The 17651-nt window shown below is 40.8% G+C and overlaps 1 protein-coding gene and 1 long non-coding RNA gene across 4 annotated transcripts in view; one reads left to right on the top strand and one right to left on the bottom strand.

Moving 5' to 3' along the window:
* LOC133495808 (uncharacterized) overlaps window positions 1-14064 on the bottom strand; it is a 25905-nt gene extending 11841 nt beyond the window's left edge. Inside the window, exons 1-2 of one of the 2 annotated variants that reach the window (XR_009793662.1) lie at window positions 14007-14064; window positions 13086-13215 (exon numbers count right to left, since the gene is read on the bottom strand). This is a non-coding gene — a long non-coding RNA (uncharacterized LOC133495808). The remainder of the gene's footprint in view (window positions 1-13085; window positions 13216-14006) is intronic. The other variant, XR_009793661.1, reaches the window with a different exon arrangement.
* LOC133495806 (tumor necrosis factor receptor superfamily member 13B) lies at window positions 11941-17651 on the top strand. Of its 2 annotated transcripts, none has more exons than XM_061810772.1 (5): window positions 11941-12021; window positions 14302-14429; window positions 14796-14912; window positions 16067-16324; window positions 16390-17651. In XM_061810772.1, the coding sequence occupies exons 2-5, from the start codon at window positions 14315-14317 to the stop codon at window positions 16620-16622; spliced, it is 723 nt and encodes a 240-aa protein (XP_061666756.1). In that variant the 5' UTR covers window positions 11941-12021; window positions 14302-14314; the 3' UTR covers window positions 16623-17651. The 2 variants fall into 2 exon arrangements, with proteins under 2 accessions (XP_061666756.1, XP_061666755.1); XM_061810771.1 differs by lacking the exon at window positions 11941-12021 and adding an exon at window positions 13518-14115.

The following is a 17651-nucleotide window of genomic DNA, read 5'->3' as shown; positions in this document are numbered from 1 at the left end:
AGCGTGTATCCCGCCTCCTACCCGATGATAGCTGGGATAGGCTCCGGCACTCCCGCGATCCTCGTGAGGATAAGCAGCTCAGAAAATGAATGGATAGAATTTTAACAGTGCCTGGTCTTCAAATGAAAGCACTGCGTAAATTGTTTTGCAATGAGAAACTATGTTGGCAAATGACCAATACCGGACCAATATCAGCCCATGCCACTGATAATTGCCTTTTTGGACAATAGAAGTGGAACTTTGGCACAGATACTATTTTTCTAAATCACCACCATGTCCAGCATTTTGAGGAAAAAAAAAAGGTTACTCACTGAAATATGATTGCTCTTTCAACTATATTAAGATGTCCTTATTTCATGTCAATGACATTTTCTGAGGCTGTGTTGAAAAACAAGGTCATCCCGCCGTGTCAGGTTGGCTTTGTCGCAGATTGCTACGTCCGTCAGTACCCATCGGTTGGCGACGAGAGATTGGTGGAAAAGCTCAATTTATATCATGGACTGTACCTGAGATGGAACAAGCTGTTTTTTTTTTCCCCTCAATGTCCAATGATGACAAATGTAAAAGATAATTGTGCTACCCAACTGATATTTCATAGCAAACCTCTCCCAACCCAAAAGTACTATCAGCCACACATTTGCACGTTTCTGGGCAAGAGAGCTATGAATACAAGGTGTCTGAATTATGAATGAATTTGATATCACAAGTATTTTTCAGACCCAGCCAATTTTGCTATTGTTTGCACACAGGGAAGCTCCATCAGCTTGGTTTGAATAGAAAGTGGTTTTACACAATGGACCACACACTCACATGTTTGCATAATACTGTAATGTCTGCAAACAATAATGAAAAGACCGGCTCCCCCCATTGCATCACACAGATGTAAACTCCGGCATGTCCCCGAGGCGGTCGACAATGCGACAGGACTGAGGTGCATTTGTGTCGAAATGCTCCACGACACAATTCAATTGGCCGAAGGCTGTGTGTGAGTGAAACAATTTTACAGTTGGATGCTTTTCTGTATATAAAACCCAATTCTTTTGGTCGTCATCATCATCATCATTCACAATTACTTATAATCCCCTCTGTACGTCCGACTCCTCATTTGCTATGCATGCACAGAATAATGTACAATAATAAACATCTTATTGAGAAATTAAGAGTGAAGAAGACATCAAGACTTTCCATGCCATTGGCTGCTTGGACGTAATGTACTAAATGGGCCGTGGTGATGTTTAATTTATTTTGACAAGGCGTTTTTGAACCAAAACTAATGTAAATGTAGCGCGATGATATGTTGGATGAGACAACCAGACCTTTTTTTTGCGCATCCAAGGAAGTCTCAAGTATCGTGAAATGAGGTCACATTGTAAAATGGTTTTGAATGCATTAATTTGGATTGACATGTAGCGCTTCTGCGTCACTGTTTCACATTTACAGACCATATGTGCAAAGGGCATTTGTCTAGATTGGGGGTGGGCAAACTTTTTTTTGGCTGAGGGGCCACGTTGGCGTTTTAAATTTGACAGGTGGGCCAAGTCACAAGCAGATGCTCACATACGAAAAATAAACAACAAAAAAGGCATTGTAGTGTTGATACTTAGATTTACTTATCACGGGAACTGTGTTCTTTTGTTGATCACTTGTTTTTTTGTTTTTGTTTTGTTTTTTCTTTGCCATTTGGATCACAATGTCTGGTGTTGGTTTTGTTGTGGCAATTCTCAGAACAGCAGAAATGTCACTTATCCACTACCCCAAAAAAAAAAAACATAAAAAAAAAAACCATTTGGCTTAACTGTACCATTACATACTTGGTAATTTACACCACACAAGTTAATTACATCCATCTGTGGGACAATCCTTAACCTCCATGAGCGATTTACTCCAGCGCATGTTGGGATGACCCACTTAACACGCCAATAAAACTATATTATTTATGTGTAAATTTAAAAATTCATGATAAAAAAACCCACAATTTTTGCAAAGGAACATAAAAGCTGTGGTGATAGTGAAATTGATTGCTTCTTTACACTTTGAAGGTGTTGCACTGTCACTGTGCATTATTGATTCCCCAATCACCTCCTAATCCCTTTCCGCAAATTAAGTGGATCGTTAGATGTTTATGAATGTCGAATCATCAGCATCCAATCATGCTTTGCTGAGAAATGTTCTAAATTATCGTAATTCGTCTGTTGGGGAGATTAATGTATCACTTCACCTATTTCCTAAAGATGCAGAATCACTTTTCAGAATTCACTGGTGAGTTTTCCTCTTTTTGGTCTACTCCTGGTGCCTCAAGCGTTCAGCGCTGAAGTAGAGAGACTATAAACAGAATAGCCAAAGTCAACTCAGTGTTATTACTGGACCAACCACCTGGAGGAGCTTGTGGGCATTACAGCACTACCTGGTAGAAGCAGTCAGTATTACAGACACGGTCCAATGAATGTAGTCATGATTTTAGTATGATCCAGGCAATTCTTTACCAATCTTTGGCGGGCTGGATTGAATTGGTCAACGGGCGGGATATGGCCCACGGGCCACAGTTTGCCCACCCCTGTTCTAGATGTCTAGCTACCGATGAGAGGAGTGTAAAAATGTCAGGAAGAAGCAAAGGACCTTCTTGCTTTCTATTATTATTATGTTTTTAATACAGCTTATTTGTGAAGGGCTACAATGTGCACAGAGGATGCACTGTTCAATATCAAGTCTGTATTGTATTTATGAAAAAGCTTTGCTTGGTCTTGCATGCAAAGGGTGGGCTGTTTGGTATTTCTTTACCTAGATAATGTGTCACCACACACATCCCAACAACATAAACACTGTGTGGAACATACACTTCAGACATTGTAGCTTGATGTAAATTTTCATTGAATTTGTTTCTAAACTATTGGTGGGACGCTTGCAAAAGCCGTACAATTTGAAATTCCACAAAAATAAAATGTTGTTCAAAGCCTTATGAGGTGCGACGGCCCGCACGACTTCATCACATCTCAGAAAACTTAAACTCATTAAACAGGCCGAAGCAAAGATTGGGCTCGAGACAGCACTACTGTGTTTGAGCGTAAAAGCGACCACATCTTGATTTTTGTGCAAGCGCATGCGGTAATTCGGTTGACTGGTTTGGGCCAAACCGGGCGTATTGGCAAGGTGAGGGTGTGCCTTTTGAGATCTGCTTGGCGGAGAGAGAATTGGATGGATGTATAAAATTACTGTCATTAGTACAAAAGATACATATCACATTTAATGAGTTCTTGTGGAGGTTTACAAACATTCCCAAACATTTCAAACCAGGCTAAACATAAGAGTTCAGCACAAAGGTGAAATAAAATGAAATATTAATGAGGGAAACATTATTTTTTACCAAGCAGGAAATCCCATAAAGGTCATTTGCTTCATAGAAATGAGCAAAAAAGCTTGCCATGACAAACAAACTGCACATTTTTACGCTTTATCATTCGTGTCTGTCCAGTTCCCCAAAAGTCAAGTAGTTTTACTCTATTTTAATCCTATTTCACAGTAGTTATTTCTCCTTCAATGATTGACTGTTGGAAAAAGAAAAAAAAAGATTGTGGAATTCCAAGAAGTCAAGCAGGGTCATAGAATGGATTGTGTTTAACTTTGGAGGTTCCACTGTACTTTTCTCCATGCAGTGTAGTTACTCGAGTGTGCCTTGTGACTCATCATGACGTATAATTGTGTACATCGAGAAAAACTGTTGTTTCCCAAATGCCTTTGTACTATTGACATGATGAGCAAAAACATGTCATTCCCCCCCAGATTAAATTGCTTTATGTTTGTGATTTAATGTATGAATTTGTGACTACATTGTTGGCATATACTGTATTAGAAAACCATTGATTGTATATCGGACAATCTAATGTCCCTTTCTGCAATTAAAAAACAGGCCACTTGCTGCTCTCATCTTTTTGGTGTTTTTTTTTTCAATATATATTAAGTGATTCACTTGTTTGTGCTAACATTTGAAGTGAATACAATTGAATTTGTTTGAAATTAGTTAAGATTACTGCCTTTGGAGTAATTTTATAATGCAGCCCTATGGGGGCACAAACCAGTGCAATCTGTAGGCTGGTACCAAGCCCGGATAAATGCAGAGGGTTGCGTCAGGAAGGGCATCCGGCGTAAAAACTGTGCCAAACAAATATGAGCGTTCATCTAAAGAATCCCATACCGGATCGGTCGTGGCCCGGGTTAACAACGCCCGCCCCCGGCACTGCTAACCTGCAGGGCGTCGGTGGAAATTCAGCTACTGTGGGTCGAGGACAAAGAAGAGGAGGAAACCGGATCCAGCGTCAGAAGAAAAAGAGGAATGCACAGAGCCTACAACTGAGTGTAGGGACTTTGAATGTTGGGACTATGACAGGAAAAGCACAGGAGTTGGTTGACATGATGATTAGGAGAAAGGTTGATATTCTGTGCATCCAAGAGAGTAGGTGGAAAGGTAGTTAGGCTAGAAGTTTGGGAGCAGGGTTTAAATTATTCTACCACGGAGTAGATGGGAAGAGAAATGGAGTAGGGGTTATTTTAAAGGAAGAGCTGGCTAAGAATGTCTTGGAGGTGAAAAGAGTATCAGATCGAGTGATGAGACTAAAATTTGAAATTGAGGGTGTTATGTATAATGTGGTTAGCGGCCACAGGTAGGATGTGACCTAGAGTTGAAAGAGAAATTCTGGAAGGAACTAGATGAAGTAGTTCTGAGCATCCCAGACAGCGAGAGAGTTGTGATTGGTGCAGATTGTAATGGACATATTGGTAAAGGAAACAGGGGCGATGAAGAAGTGATGGGAAAGTATGGCATCCAGGAAAGGAACTTTGAAGGGCAGATGGTGGTGGACTTTGCAAAAAGGATGGAGATGGCTGTAGTGAACACTTATTTCCAGAAGAGGGAGGAACATATAGTGACCTACAAGAGCGGAGGTAGAACCACGCAGGTAGATTATATTTTGTGCAGACGATGTAATCTGAAGGAGGTTACTGACTGTAAAGTAGTGGTAGGGGAGAGTGTAGCTCGACAGCATAGGATGGTAGTATGTAGGATGATTCTGGTGGTGGGTAGGAAGATTAAGAAGACAAAGGTAGAGCAGAGAACCATGTGGTGGAAGCTGAGAAAGGAAGAATGTTGTGCGGCCTTCCGGAAAGAGGTGAGACAGGCTCTCGATGGACAACCGAAGCTCCCGGAAGACTGGACGACGACAGCCAAGGTGATCAGAGAGACAGGCAGGAGAGTACTTGGTGTGTCATCTGGTAGGAAAGGGGAGAAGGAGACTTGGTGGTGGAACCCCAAAATGCAGGGAGTCATACAAGGAAAGAGATTAGCGAAGAAGAAGTGGGATACTGAGAGGACTGAGGAGAGGCGAAAGGAGTACATCGAGATGCGACGTAGGGCAAAGGTAGAGGTGGCAAAGGCTAAACAAGAGGCATATGAAGACATGTACACCAGGTTGGACATGAAAGAAGGAGAAAAGGATCTCTACAGGTTGGCCAGACAGAGGGATAGAGATGGGAAGAATGTGCAGCAGGTAAGGGTGATTAAGGATAGAGATGGAAATGTGTTGACTGGTGCCGGTAGTGTAGATGGAAAGAATACTTTGAGAAGTTGATGAATGAAGAAAATGAGAGAGAAGGAAGAGTTGAAGAGGCAAGAGTGAAGGACCAGGAAGTGGAAATGATTACTAAGGGGGAAGTCAGAAAGGCACTACAAAGGATGAAAAATGGAAAGGCAGTTGGTCCTGATGACATACCGGTAGAGGTATGGAAGCAATTTGGAGAGATGGCTGTGGAGTTTTTGACCAACTTATTCAAAAGAATACTAGCGGGCGAAAAGATGCCTGAAGAATGGAGGAAAAGTGTTCTAGTTCCCATTTTTAAGAACAAAGGGGATGTTCAGAGCTGTGGGAACTATAGAGGAATAAAGTTGATGAGCCACACAATGAAGTTATGGGAAAGAGTAGTGGAGGCTAGACTCAGGACAGAAGTAAGTATCTGCGAGCAACAGTATGGTTTCATGCCTAGAAAGAGTACCACAGATGCATTATTTGCCTTGAGGATGCTCGTGGAAAAGTACAGAGAAGGTCAGAAGGAGCTACATTGTGTCTTTGTGGATCTAGAGAAAGCCTATGACAGAGTACCAAGAGAGGAACTGTGGTACTGCATGCGTAAGTCTGGTGTGGCAGAGAAGTATGTTAAAATAGTACAGGACATGTATGATGGCAGCAGAACAATGGTGAGGTGTGCCTTAGGTGTGACAGAGGAATTTAAGGTGGAGGTGGGACTGCATCAGGGATCAGCTCTGAGCCCCTTCCTGTTTGCAGTGGTAATGGATAGGCTGACAGATGAGGTTAGACTGGAATCCCCTTGGACCATGATGTTCACAGATGATATTGTCATATGCAGTGAAAAGCAGGGAGCATGCAGAGGAACAATTGGAAAGATGGAGACATGCACTGGAAAGGAGAGGAATGAAGATTAGCCGAAGTAAAACAGAATATATGTGCGTGAATGAGAAAAGTAGAGGGGGAAGAGTGAGGCTACAGGGAGAAGAGATAGCGAGGGTGGACGACTTCAAATACTTGGGGTCAACAATACAGAGCAATGGAGAGTGTGGTCAGGAAGTGAAGAAACGGGTCCAAGCAGGTTGGAACAGCTGGCGAAAGGTGTCTGGTGTGTTATGTGACAGAAGAGTGTCTGCTAGGATGAAGGGCAAAGTTTACAAAACAGTGGTGAGGCCGGCCATGATGTACGGATTAGAGACGGTGGCACTGAAGAAACAACAGGAAGCTGAACTGGAGGTGGCAGAAATGAAGATGTTGAGGTTCTCGCTCGGAGTGACCAGGTTGGATAGGATTAGAGATGAGCTCATTCGAGGGACAGCCAAAGCTGGATGTTTTGGAGACAAGATTCGAGAGAGCAGACTTCGATGGTTTGGACATGTTCAGAGGCGAGAGAGTGACTATATTGGTGGAAGGGTGCTGAGGATGGAGCTCCCAGGCAAAAGAGCGAGAGGAAGACCAAAGAGAAGGTTTATGGATGTGGTGAGGGAAGACATGAGGGCAGTTGGGGTTAGAGAGGAAGATGCAGGAGATAGGCTAAGATGGCAAAAGATGACACGCTGTGGCGACCCCTAACGGGACAAGCTGAAAGGAAAAGAAGAACAAGGAGTAATTTTATGAGCTGGAGCCTCCACAATCAAGATGGCTGAAAGTCAAAATCTCATGTTACAAACAGGTGATGCCCAACTGATATTGACGGTACCCTTGAATTTAATATCATGCAAAAAATACATTTTTGTAAATAGAGAGATGCCTGTTGCCAGTGGCCACTACTTGCAAGGAAAGCAAGATGAAATGATAATACGGAATGATTTGCATGCTTTGTTGCATCCATACTTCAGATATTCTCCAGCATGTATATGAAGGTGAGCTAGTTTGACACGTTACACGCGTCAGTGAACCTCGTTCCCCTTTTCTTCCGTGCTGCGCGGCTCCTATGAGTATGACTCACAGCTCCTTCTGCCGAGCGAGTGTGATGAGGTCATGAATGTCGTGCTTGTGGCTGCGCTATCCGATTGTAGCCGCTGAGCGGATGGAGATGAGGCTAACATTCTCAAAAATGACACCGAACGTCTCGAGTTAACTTCTTAAGACCAAATATCAAGAGGGAAGAAGAGGCAGTGAAGTGCGATGTCAGGAAACTGATCACAGCTCACAGGCAAAGATGTACACTACAGTATATGCATTGTAAGTTATGTTGAGAGAGTAATTTGAGAGCAATGCGAGCCCACTGCAGCGCGTAACTGAATGCCGCATGTTTTGGTTAAAGAGTATCATTATTGAATTAGTTTTTGACAGAAAACTAATAAGAAATTTTTACTGAGTGGCAGGCGCAAAATCTGGAGAGCCCAATAGGGGAGCGTTATTCAAATCATGCACCAAAATGTACACAGTGTTTGTTTCATCATTGGAAAGCACTGATTGAACACAATCAGATGAAAAGAGCTGGAAGGGTAGCACAGATATTCGTAGTAGACCGAACTGAACTGGATTGTGCCCCTTTGAGTCTTAGTAGCTCCTTTTCCCCGTCACAGAGAATTTAGCAAGACTGGAATATGGAGAAACGTGACCAAAATGTTCAATCAAACCATATAATTCTGTTAGCTTAATGCTAACACATAAAACCAAATAACATAGATGGGCTAACGGAAATTAACATTGATGTCACAGTCATTCCAAACCTTCAAACAATACACTCAGAGCAGCCAAAAAAAAAAAAAAAAAAATACTGTACAAAGAGAACATACAAAAGACTCAAAATTAGTTGGGAACCTTGCTTGCCTCTTCTTCTTGCTCTTAATTCCACTGCATCTCTTCTAACAGACCAAAGTGCTACTTGCTGTGTTGCAGCCTTGCACCACAACAACTTACTTCACTGAACTAACTTTGTGTTCTCTAAAAGCTCAACATAAAAGTGGCTTACAAATCTGCAATATCTGTATACAAATTTTTACCAAACCTTTTGTTTTTTCATCAAACTGAAATTTTGCTTGGCCTGGCTAACAAGGTCTTTATTCTCTGTCACCACTTTCAGGTAGACCCTATACAATAAAAATGAATCATCGTTTGGTTTTGGTTTTTCTTTTTCCAAACGACACCTTTTCCAGCACAGCTTTAGATTAGCACATTTTGTCTTCGTGACAGGCACTAATTTTCACTACGTAATATTAAAATAGAAGCTGCACTGACCATGTACACTTATATCAGCCATGTAACACTTTTCGCCCACATAAGTGTCTTACTTTAGATGGGGGAGGGGGGACAGTAGCTGTAGTTACATCCTGGTCGTCATGGACACACTTCCAGACTCAACATATTGATTAACAGCAGTCTCTTTGTCTCTTTTGTAAATATGATGACGAAGAACAAACAGATCTTGGCAAGCAGGATGAGAATACCAAATAAATATGAAACAAAAAAAGTCCCCACCACCACCATCCCTACATCCCATCCCTGATGACTGAACTTTGCCCACATGCTGGGAAACCCAACAACAACACTCTTCCAAAGGCATTATAATGCTGGCGTCCAAAAATGAGACTGCAGCAGCATGCAACAAATCTGTTTGATCCAGCCCAGATGCCCTTGTGGTTTGCCGTGTGATCACGAGGAGATGCGCTTTGATCTCGCATGCACATGTTTAATGCCAGGATTTTTGAGACACCTTTCATCCTGTCAAACGCTCAGTTTACAACCTTCGTCTCGACGTCACCGGCCATGCATGTGCGCCTGTACCACGAATTTGAAGACAGGGAGAAATAGCAAAATTAATGAATGAATATACAATATATGTGTATATATGCGAGGATTAACCGCCAAGCTTAAAAGGGAAATGTTCGGGGAAAATAGTGTATACAAATAGTTTGTCATGTTACAATAAAGCTAATAGTCTAAACTGAGATTTTCTATTATGGTTTTACACAAGCAGCAACCAGATTACACAGGAACACAAAATCCTCCCATCAAACCTAAGAAGAGCTGCGCTGCTGCACAATGCGCAGATTAGTCAACAGCATTTTCGGTATTTGGTTTGGATAAGCAGCCCATGCTTGACTGAGTTTAACATTGATTATATTTTATTGTTGAAATAGCTCTATTATATCTTTGCCCCCCCCCTTCCAAAAAAAAAAAAACAAAAACAACTGCTACTAATATCCAGCACCTTAACATTACTCAAGATTCCTTTACTCACAGTATATGACATTAAAAATGTAAAGTAAACAGGCCAGTACGATAAAGAGCTGCCTATATATTTTTTAACATCTATTTATTTATATTTTTTGACAATTGTGCAAGGTACTCTGGGAATTTAGACTAGTTTATTTTTACTTTTTCAATCTCTCAAACGTGTTCACACTCAAGTGACCGGGGCAAATTGGTTGTGTACTTTTGACATACTTGGAAAATAAAGACAATTCTGATTCTAATGTGTATTCATAATTGGCATAGTACTGTTGGGTTTACGTCTGAGCTGGTTAGTTTTAATCACTGCAAGATATCGCCATCTGCTGGTAGAAGTCGTGTAGTCTGCCCAATACGCTGTTATTTACAGTACTGCACTTTTTTCTGTAATGAGTAGGCTTCCTTTTTACTGTCTTTACAGTAATATCAACAAACCACCGGCAGTTTTTATAATCAGGGATTCCAGGCTTTGAAAGAAGTTTATAAAATAGCTCCTTTCGATTTTTGAACTTTTGATTCAAACTGTTTTGCACACATATATGGGGACATACAAAATTATATTTAAACAATATTTTGATGATACCTGACAATATTGCACTATAATAAATACTTTTTTTAAACTAGTATTTATATATATAAATCACAGTAGAGCCAGACTATTGATTAATATGCAGAGCAATCTAAAAATTATCCTCAAACAGCTTTTTAATTAGAGAATTATCAGCAAACTAGCAAGTACTGTATGCGCTTCTATACTGTACATCCATTTAAGGTGATGTACTCAAACAGTACTTTGTAATTCAATGGCAGGCCCAGCTGTTCCCAGTGAGTGCTTTGCTATAAAAAACAAAACATTTTTTTTAGCAGGCACTTTCCGGTGTGTTCTAAACAGCTGGGCTCCAGTATGTGAGAATATGTCAATACGGGAACCTCTTATTTAAATGTCTCCCTAAATTAGTAACCATTTGAAATGAAATTTGCATTTGTTTCATACCGTCATCCCAGACAAGACACTGGATGTGGGGTATTTCAATTTTTTTTTTTTTTTTTGGTAACTATTACAGCGGCGTGACAGCTATTCGTGGTCTCAGAGTTGACTTGTCATCGCTAGTTACAGAAAGTGATGCAGCGATACGACTCATGCTCAGTGTCCTCTAAGAAGGAAAGAAACATGTTGCGGAATTCCCCCTACACAATTTTATCAATTGCTGAGGAAATAAGTTTTGTTACGGGCAATGCAAATTCTCATATTGTTAACAATGAAATTGCACATTTACAGTGTTAGTGTTCTCCCCGTGCCTGTGGGGTTTTTTCTGGCCACTCCGGTTTCTGGACACTCTAAATTACCCCTAAGTGTGATTGTGAGTACGACTGTTGTCTGTCTCAATGTGCCCTGTGATTGGCTGGCAACCAGTTCAGGGTGTATTCCGCCTCCCGCCCGTTGCCAGCTGGGATAGGCTCCAGCACTCCCCGCGACCCTCGTGAGGATAAGCGGCGAAGAAAATGGATGGATGGATGAGTCACTATAAAACTCTCATCACCAAAAGAGAAAAAAAAGTTAAAATCTGAGAAAAAAACTCTCACATACTGCACACCAAAATTCTTGCACATGCACAAAAAAAAAAATCACCCATAAAATCTTTCATACAACTAAAAACTTCTCACTCAGGCCTCTAAAAAGTTAAAAATGCGAACACAAAAGAATAATTACTAAAATGAGAAAAAGAACAGACAAAAATGTGTCAGATGGTTTTTTTTTTCAATGTGACAAAAAATGGATGTGTGAAGTAAAAAAGTCACAACATGTATGTGTGAAAGGAAGGTTTCTGATTGTTGGTGCTACATTTCTGTCTCCCAGATTAACTGGTCCCAGCAGTGAGGGTTTTATCATTATTATTTTTATAGTTGGGTGAATCTTGAAGTTTGATTTTTTTTTTTTTTTTGGGTGAGACTGAGACTTTTCTTTTGGTGTATGTGAGATTTAAATGCTAATATTTTAACTAATATGAAACCACATAATTGATTTCATTGTTATTATGATTTACATCAAACTATATTAAATTCAATCACAGCAGAGGACAGTTTCTTTAGGCGCTTAAAAAAAAAAAAAACCCTCCACCAAATTGCTGATTTCAAACGTTTACTGTCCATACACAGGGGAAGTCCCGGCCCACACCGAGAGACCGTAACCAAATCATCTGCCAGGCTGAGCCAGACTAGTCTCAACCAAACATTTTCAAACAAGGATTAGCAGTCACCTTCAGCTCCTCAGGTAAGACCAAACATTGTGATGATCACTTAGTAAAAATCATCGTTAATATTATACTTTCCACTCATTGTACTAATATTACTCAAGCATAATTCAACTACATGTATGACGACATGTATTAAGTATTTGCAACATCTTCCTTCTTACAAAATCTCATTTCACGTTTGTTTCAGTTGAAATGAAATGTTCTTTGTTCGTATATTATTGATATGCTTGTATATACACGTGTAAATATTGCTGCTGTGACAACATAATTTCACTTATGGGATTGTTAAAGTATGTATATCTCAAGGACCATGTAAATTACATTTTAGAATCTTATAAAGTTACATGGATAACTTTTTATGTCATTCATCAAAGATAATCTATTTACTGTTTAGTTCTTTTTCACATTAATTGATCATATTTATTTCTTTTTATTGAACAGCAGGGGAAATGGGATTATTAAAGTATCTATATCTCAAGGACCATGTATATTACATTTTAGAAGCTTATAAAGTTACATGGATAACTTTTTTGTCATTCATCAAAGATAGTTACTGTTTAGTTCTTTTTCACATGAATTTATGATGTTTCTTTTTATTGAACAACAGGGGAAATGGGATTATTAAACTATCGATATCTCAAGGACCATGTATATTAAATTTTATAAGCTTATAAAGTTACATGGATAACTTTTTTTGTCATTCATCAAAGATAATCTATTTATTGTTTAGTTCTTTTTCACATGAACTTATCATATTATTATTATTTCTTTTCATTGAACAACAGGGGAAAAATTACTTCGTATCAAAGGATGAAATCAACAGCTGCAATCATTTTGTTTTTTTATTTATCTTATAACCTGTCGTGTATTGATTTGTTTTGTACTCTACATGTGCAATATAGGAAGGAGGGAAAAAAAACATCCCAAAAGAGATCATTCAAAGAGCCAAACGATAAATAGATCTATGATAATTGATTTTTAAAATCTAGTCTGTCTCGTAAACTCAGTGCAGATTTTTGCGTAACCAGGCAGGCTTTTGAGTAATCACAAAAGTTGACATATTGTGTATTACTTTACAAACCTTCAGAAAGGCAGATATGATTTCGCTCCCCGCCCTCCCTCAGGTTGTGACTAATAAGCACGAGAACAAGGCTGGGGGGGGTCTTTCACAGCTGGCTGACTCCGTGTTTACTAGAGCGAAGACAACTGTGCTTGAGAACACAAAAGACATATTTCTCTAGGACAGGAATTAATAATTACTGCAATAAAAGTAAATACATTATACATTTGGGATGGGCTAGCTCATAGGTGTCAAACTCAGGGCCCAGGGGCCAGATCAGTCCCGCCATATGATTTTTTCGTGTGGCCCGTGAATGCAAATTACGTGTGTCAACTTCCATGATTCTTTTTCAAACTCTGTCGAAAAATTTCAAATTGTCATGTAAATGACAACGTGGGATGTTGCAAGCATTTCTGTGTTAGCAAACATGAACAAAAGTTGGAAAAACCCATTACCTTTGATTTCTGATTCCAAAACGAGTTCATATATTTCATGTGTAAATATGAGACGTTTAACTTATGATTTTACAGATGTAACGGCCCTCAGAGGGAAACCGTGATTGCATTGTGGCCAGTGCCCAAAATGAGTTTGATGCCCCACCCTAGCCTGTCAAGGCACGCATGTATTTCACTGGACACCACCGAACAAAAAGGTTGCAAAATGTCCATTAAATCCAAAATATTGAGCCAATCATTTTAATATTTTCAGAAGTTGAAGTAGGCAAAAGGAGAGATGCCCACATTTATTTTGGTAATGATTGGTGATAGTCTTGACACGTTTTTTTTTTTTTTGGGAGGGGGGGGTGTCAGGCGCTAATTACTTGTGGACTTTTGCTATTCACGTGACTGCTCAATCCCTTTACCCCACAAATTGTCGAAGTTCACCCTATAATGTGTCACCAACGTGATTAACCATAATAAAAGAAAAAAAACAAGCACTTACAAGCTAACAACAAGAACTTGCTTGTTTCATTTGTTCGTCTAGCGCTTTCTTCTTCTCAGCATTTTCCAGCAAGTCTGGATGCTCTGTGGCACTATGCTGCCTCTCACAGGTCAGTCTGGTACTACAATCTAGGAGAAAACGATTGTCTGTGAAGAAAATTGCTGTATTGTCTGCTGTGCCTTTTATCTTGAGTATAATAATAATGATAATAAAAAAAAATCTCTCCAGCTTTCATCGACCAGTCAATAGAAATATACAGTATTTGTAACCATTGGTATGTATCTCTCACTGTTAGGTAATGAGCCCCAATGAGTGCCAATTGCCCTGCAGGTCAGCACTGGGACAGTTTGGTTAAAAAATGTATGCAATGCAAACTAATGTGTCAACAACCACTGATCATCACCAAATGCACCAAATACTGTGGTAAGTAAATCAAATGTGCATTAAAGACAACAGTAACAAATTTGGTGTTTTTTTAATTCATTTTTTTTATTTACATTAGGCTTCTGAATGGCGGTTTGCAATCACTGTTAAATTGCAGCAGGGTCATGTCTTGCAGTAAAATAAAATGCTATTGTTAAAGCTAACACTGCACAAAAGATGTCCTGGCTGGTCCAATAGTGAAATAGAACAATAAAACCCGCCGTAACAAAGTAAAGGGCCACAACTTTTCCTTGATACAAGGAAGAGCACCATCCAAATTATTTTCAAGCTGTTATTTGACGGTCCTTACGGGGTCGTTAACTTCAAACGCTCTTGTTATTCACTTCGTGCGTCTACTTGTGTTAGTGTTAGCAGATTGTAAAACACTGGCTGGCCACTACTATGATGGGCTTCTAAGGAAATGTGTGAGGTGTGCTGATGTTTGTGGTAGACATCCAGCGGACTGCGCCCAACACTGCCACAGTGAGTAAAGAGTTTATCTTTTACTTCAAAAGCTCTCATTTTGCGATGACTATCCCGTGAATAACTCGTTTCAATAAGACTACAGATATTCCCCAGTGTCATAAAAAGATCTCTGTAACATTCTTTGGTCAAAATATCTCAAGGACCATTGAATATAGCCCTCAATCGCTCTCTTTTACTTCTGAGTAAGTTACTAGTGTAACCACAGCTGCCCGGGAGTAGTTGGACAGTAGCACGGATACCATTCTGTGGCTACAGCCCCACCGACCACCACCAAACAGCTAAGGTCATTCATTTGTTGGAAATGTGGGTGTAGTGTGACCGTGCACTGAGTTGTCGGAGGCATTGTGGGCTGCCTCTCGTCATCTTGCCAGCACACGTACGGTACGCGTAACGGCAAGCCGATCACCCCGTGGACTGCTGCATTTCTTTTTCGGCAAAGCCGGCCCGAGTAAATGTGACGCCCTGGATGAGACTAAATTTGCCACCTCCTCCCCTTCATTTATATAGACCCTAAATTTATTCCAACAACATTGTTTCAACACTGGGCGGCACGGTGGGTCAGCTGGAAAGCGTTGGCCTCACAGTTCTGAGGTCCCAGGTTCAATCCCTGTGTGGAGTTTGCATCTTCTCCCTGTGCCTACGTGGGTTTTCTCTGAGCATTCCGGTTTCCTCCCACATCTCAAAAACATGCAACATTAATTGGACACTCTAAATTTCCCCGAGGTGTGATTGTGAGTGCAGCTGTTTGTCTCCATGTGCCCTGCGATTGACTGGCAACCAGTTCAGGGTGTACCCCGCCTCCACCCCGTTGACAGCTGGGATAGGCTCCAACACTCCCCGTGACCCTCGTGAGGATAAGCGGCTAAGAAAACGGATGCATGGATGTTTCAAGAATTTCATTTAAAATATTAACACTCAATTTCAAACCAAAACATTTAAAATGATTTACTATAATTTCAAATACAAAAATGGGATAGGGTTAGAGACTCAATAGATAACATGTATGTATAATAAACAAGGTACTTTTTTCCGATATATGCATGCCAGTAATATAATATACAATCTTTGTTTTAGCGCCATCTTGTGGGATTTTTTGAATACATTCCCTTTAATCCACAATTTTTAACTGAATTGCCCTTTATTGTAATCAGGTCCAGCGACCTCTAAAAACCTCCTTGTAAAGGTGACCTCACAAGTACCCTCAGTCCAAACGGCCTTGGAAGACCCTACCGTCCTCCTCTACGTCCTGCTCGCATTGTGCATTGGGCTTCTGCTATCTAGCCTGTCCCTCGCATTGGTCGTATTCCTCAGGAGAAGAAGTGGCGCCCAAAGGGACCCTGACCAAGTGGTCAGCAAAAAGGGCCGTGGAAGTTGTCTGCAAGGAGGCCAACTGGGTCCGAGCTCCGCAGGTTAGTCTGATGTTGACAATGAAGTTTCTTTTGGGTGTGATTGATTGCTCAACCCATACCAACAGATTTCATGTTCCGCGCGAGTTGTGCTGCTGAGCCGTCAGACGAGTCCAGCCCCACTGAGACCAGCGTGTGTGTCCACTGCTACCCTGATTTCACAACAACGGGTGGCAGCAATGAGCCTTCCAGAGCGCCAATGAATTACGATCACAAAGCTGTGCTCCACCATACCCGGATGCAAAATCAAAGTCTTCTGGTGGATACAGATGTCTCCCGTCTCCAGATAGGTGTCGCGTGATGAGTCAATGATGGGATAAAGCTTCCGTGAGGTGCTGTTTGCGAAGCTGCTCATGCCCAAAAGTACTAATTTGGTCATATTTAGCATCAAAACATGTGGGGAAAAAATGCTGTAAAATTTCACCATTCTGTACATTTAGAACATCCATCCATTTTCTTTGCTGCTTATCCTCACGAGGGTTGCAGGGAGTGCTGGAGCCTATCCCAGCTGTCGACGGGCAGGAGGCGGGGAATATCCTGAACTAGTTGCGAGCCAATCGCGGGGCACACAGAGACAAACATCCACACTCACAATCACACCTAGGTGCAATTTCGAGTGACATTTAGAACAATATTTGGTAAATATTAAATGCTACACACATAGCGGCACGGTGGGTCAGCTGGTAAAGCGTTGGGTTCGATCCCGGGCCCACCTGTGTGGAGTTTGCATCTTCTCCCCATGCCTGCGTGGATTTCCCCCGAGCACTCCGATTTGCTCCCAAAAACATGCAACATTAATTGGACACTCTAAATTGCTCCTAGGAGTGATTGTGAGTGTGGCTGTTTGTCTCCATGTGCCCTACGATTTGCTGGCAACCACTTCAGGGTGTACTCCGCCACCTGCCCGTTGACAGCTGGGATAGGCTCCAGCACTACCCAGGACCCTCCTGGGGATAAGTGCCAAAGAAAATGGATGGATGGATAGATGTTACACCCAAATGTCAAATCTAAATGTGAACGACATGAATCTTAAATATAAATATGATGTTAAATATGTTAAATTCACACCATTCACGCTGTTATTTTTAGACTGAGTTGCTTCACAAATGGCACCCGACGTACTTTTGCCAGAAAACACGCACATGGCGCATTCACTTAGGATGTCTAAATTGTTCACATTTGTCATGATGTCAACATGGTTTTCCATCTTGTACACGTAACTTTTTCAGTTAGATTTCATCAAGTTTATGATTTGAAGTAGCAATAAATATATGGTTTGTAATTCACTTTTTATGGGAAAATGTAAGGCTCCTGTTGATAAATTATTTCA

The sequence above is a fragment of the Syngnathoides biaculeatus genome, chromosome 22 (genome assembly GCF_019802595.1).
Source record: "Syngnathoides biaculeatus isolate LvHL_M chromosome 22, ASM1980259v1, whole genome shotgun sequence".
Classification (NCBI taxonomy): domain Eukaryota; kingdom Metazoa; phylum Chordata; class Actinopteri; order Syngnathiformes; family Syngnathidae; genus Syngnathoides; species Syngnathoides biaculeatus.
Note: the sequence above shows the minus strand (reverse complement) of the source record. Positions and strands in the feature narration are given on the sequence as shown.

Excerpts from the sequence above, each read along its gene's own strand:
- LOC133495806 (XM_061810772.1), top strand. The coding sequence starts at position 14,315 with ATGAGTGCCAATTGCCCTGCAGGTCAGCACTGGGACAGTTTGGTTAAA. Across the intron at positions 14,430-14,795 it reads CAAATGCACCAAATACTGTG|TGTTAGCAGATTGTAAAACA; the intron begins GTAAGTAAATCA and ends TACTTGTGTTAG. Across the intron at positions 14,913-16,066 it reads CTGCGCCCAACACTGCCACA|GTCCAGCGACCTCTAAAAAC; the intron begins GTGAGTAAAGAG and ends TATTGTAATCAG.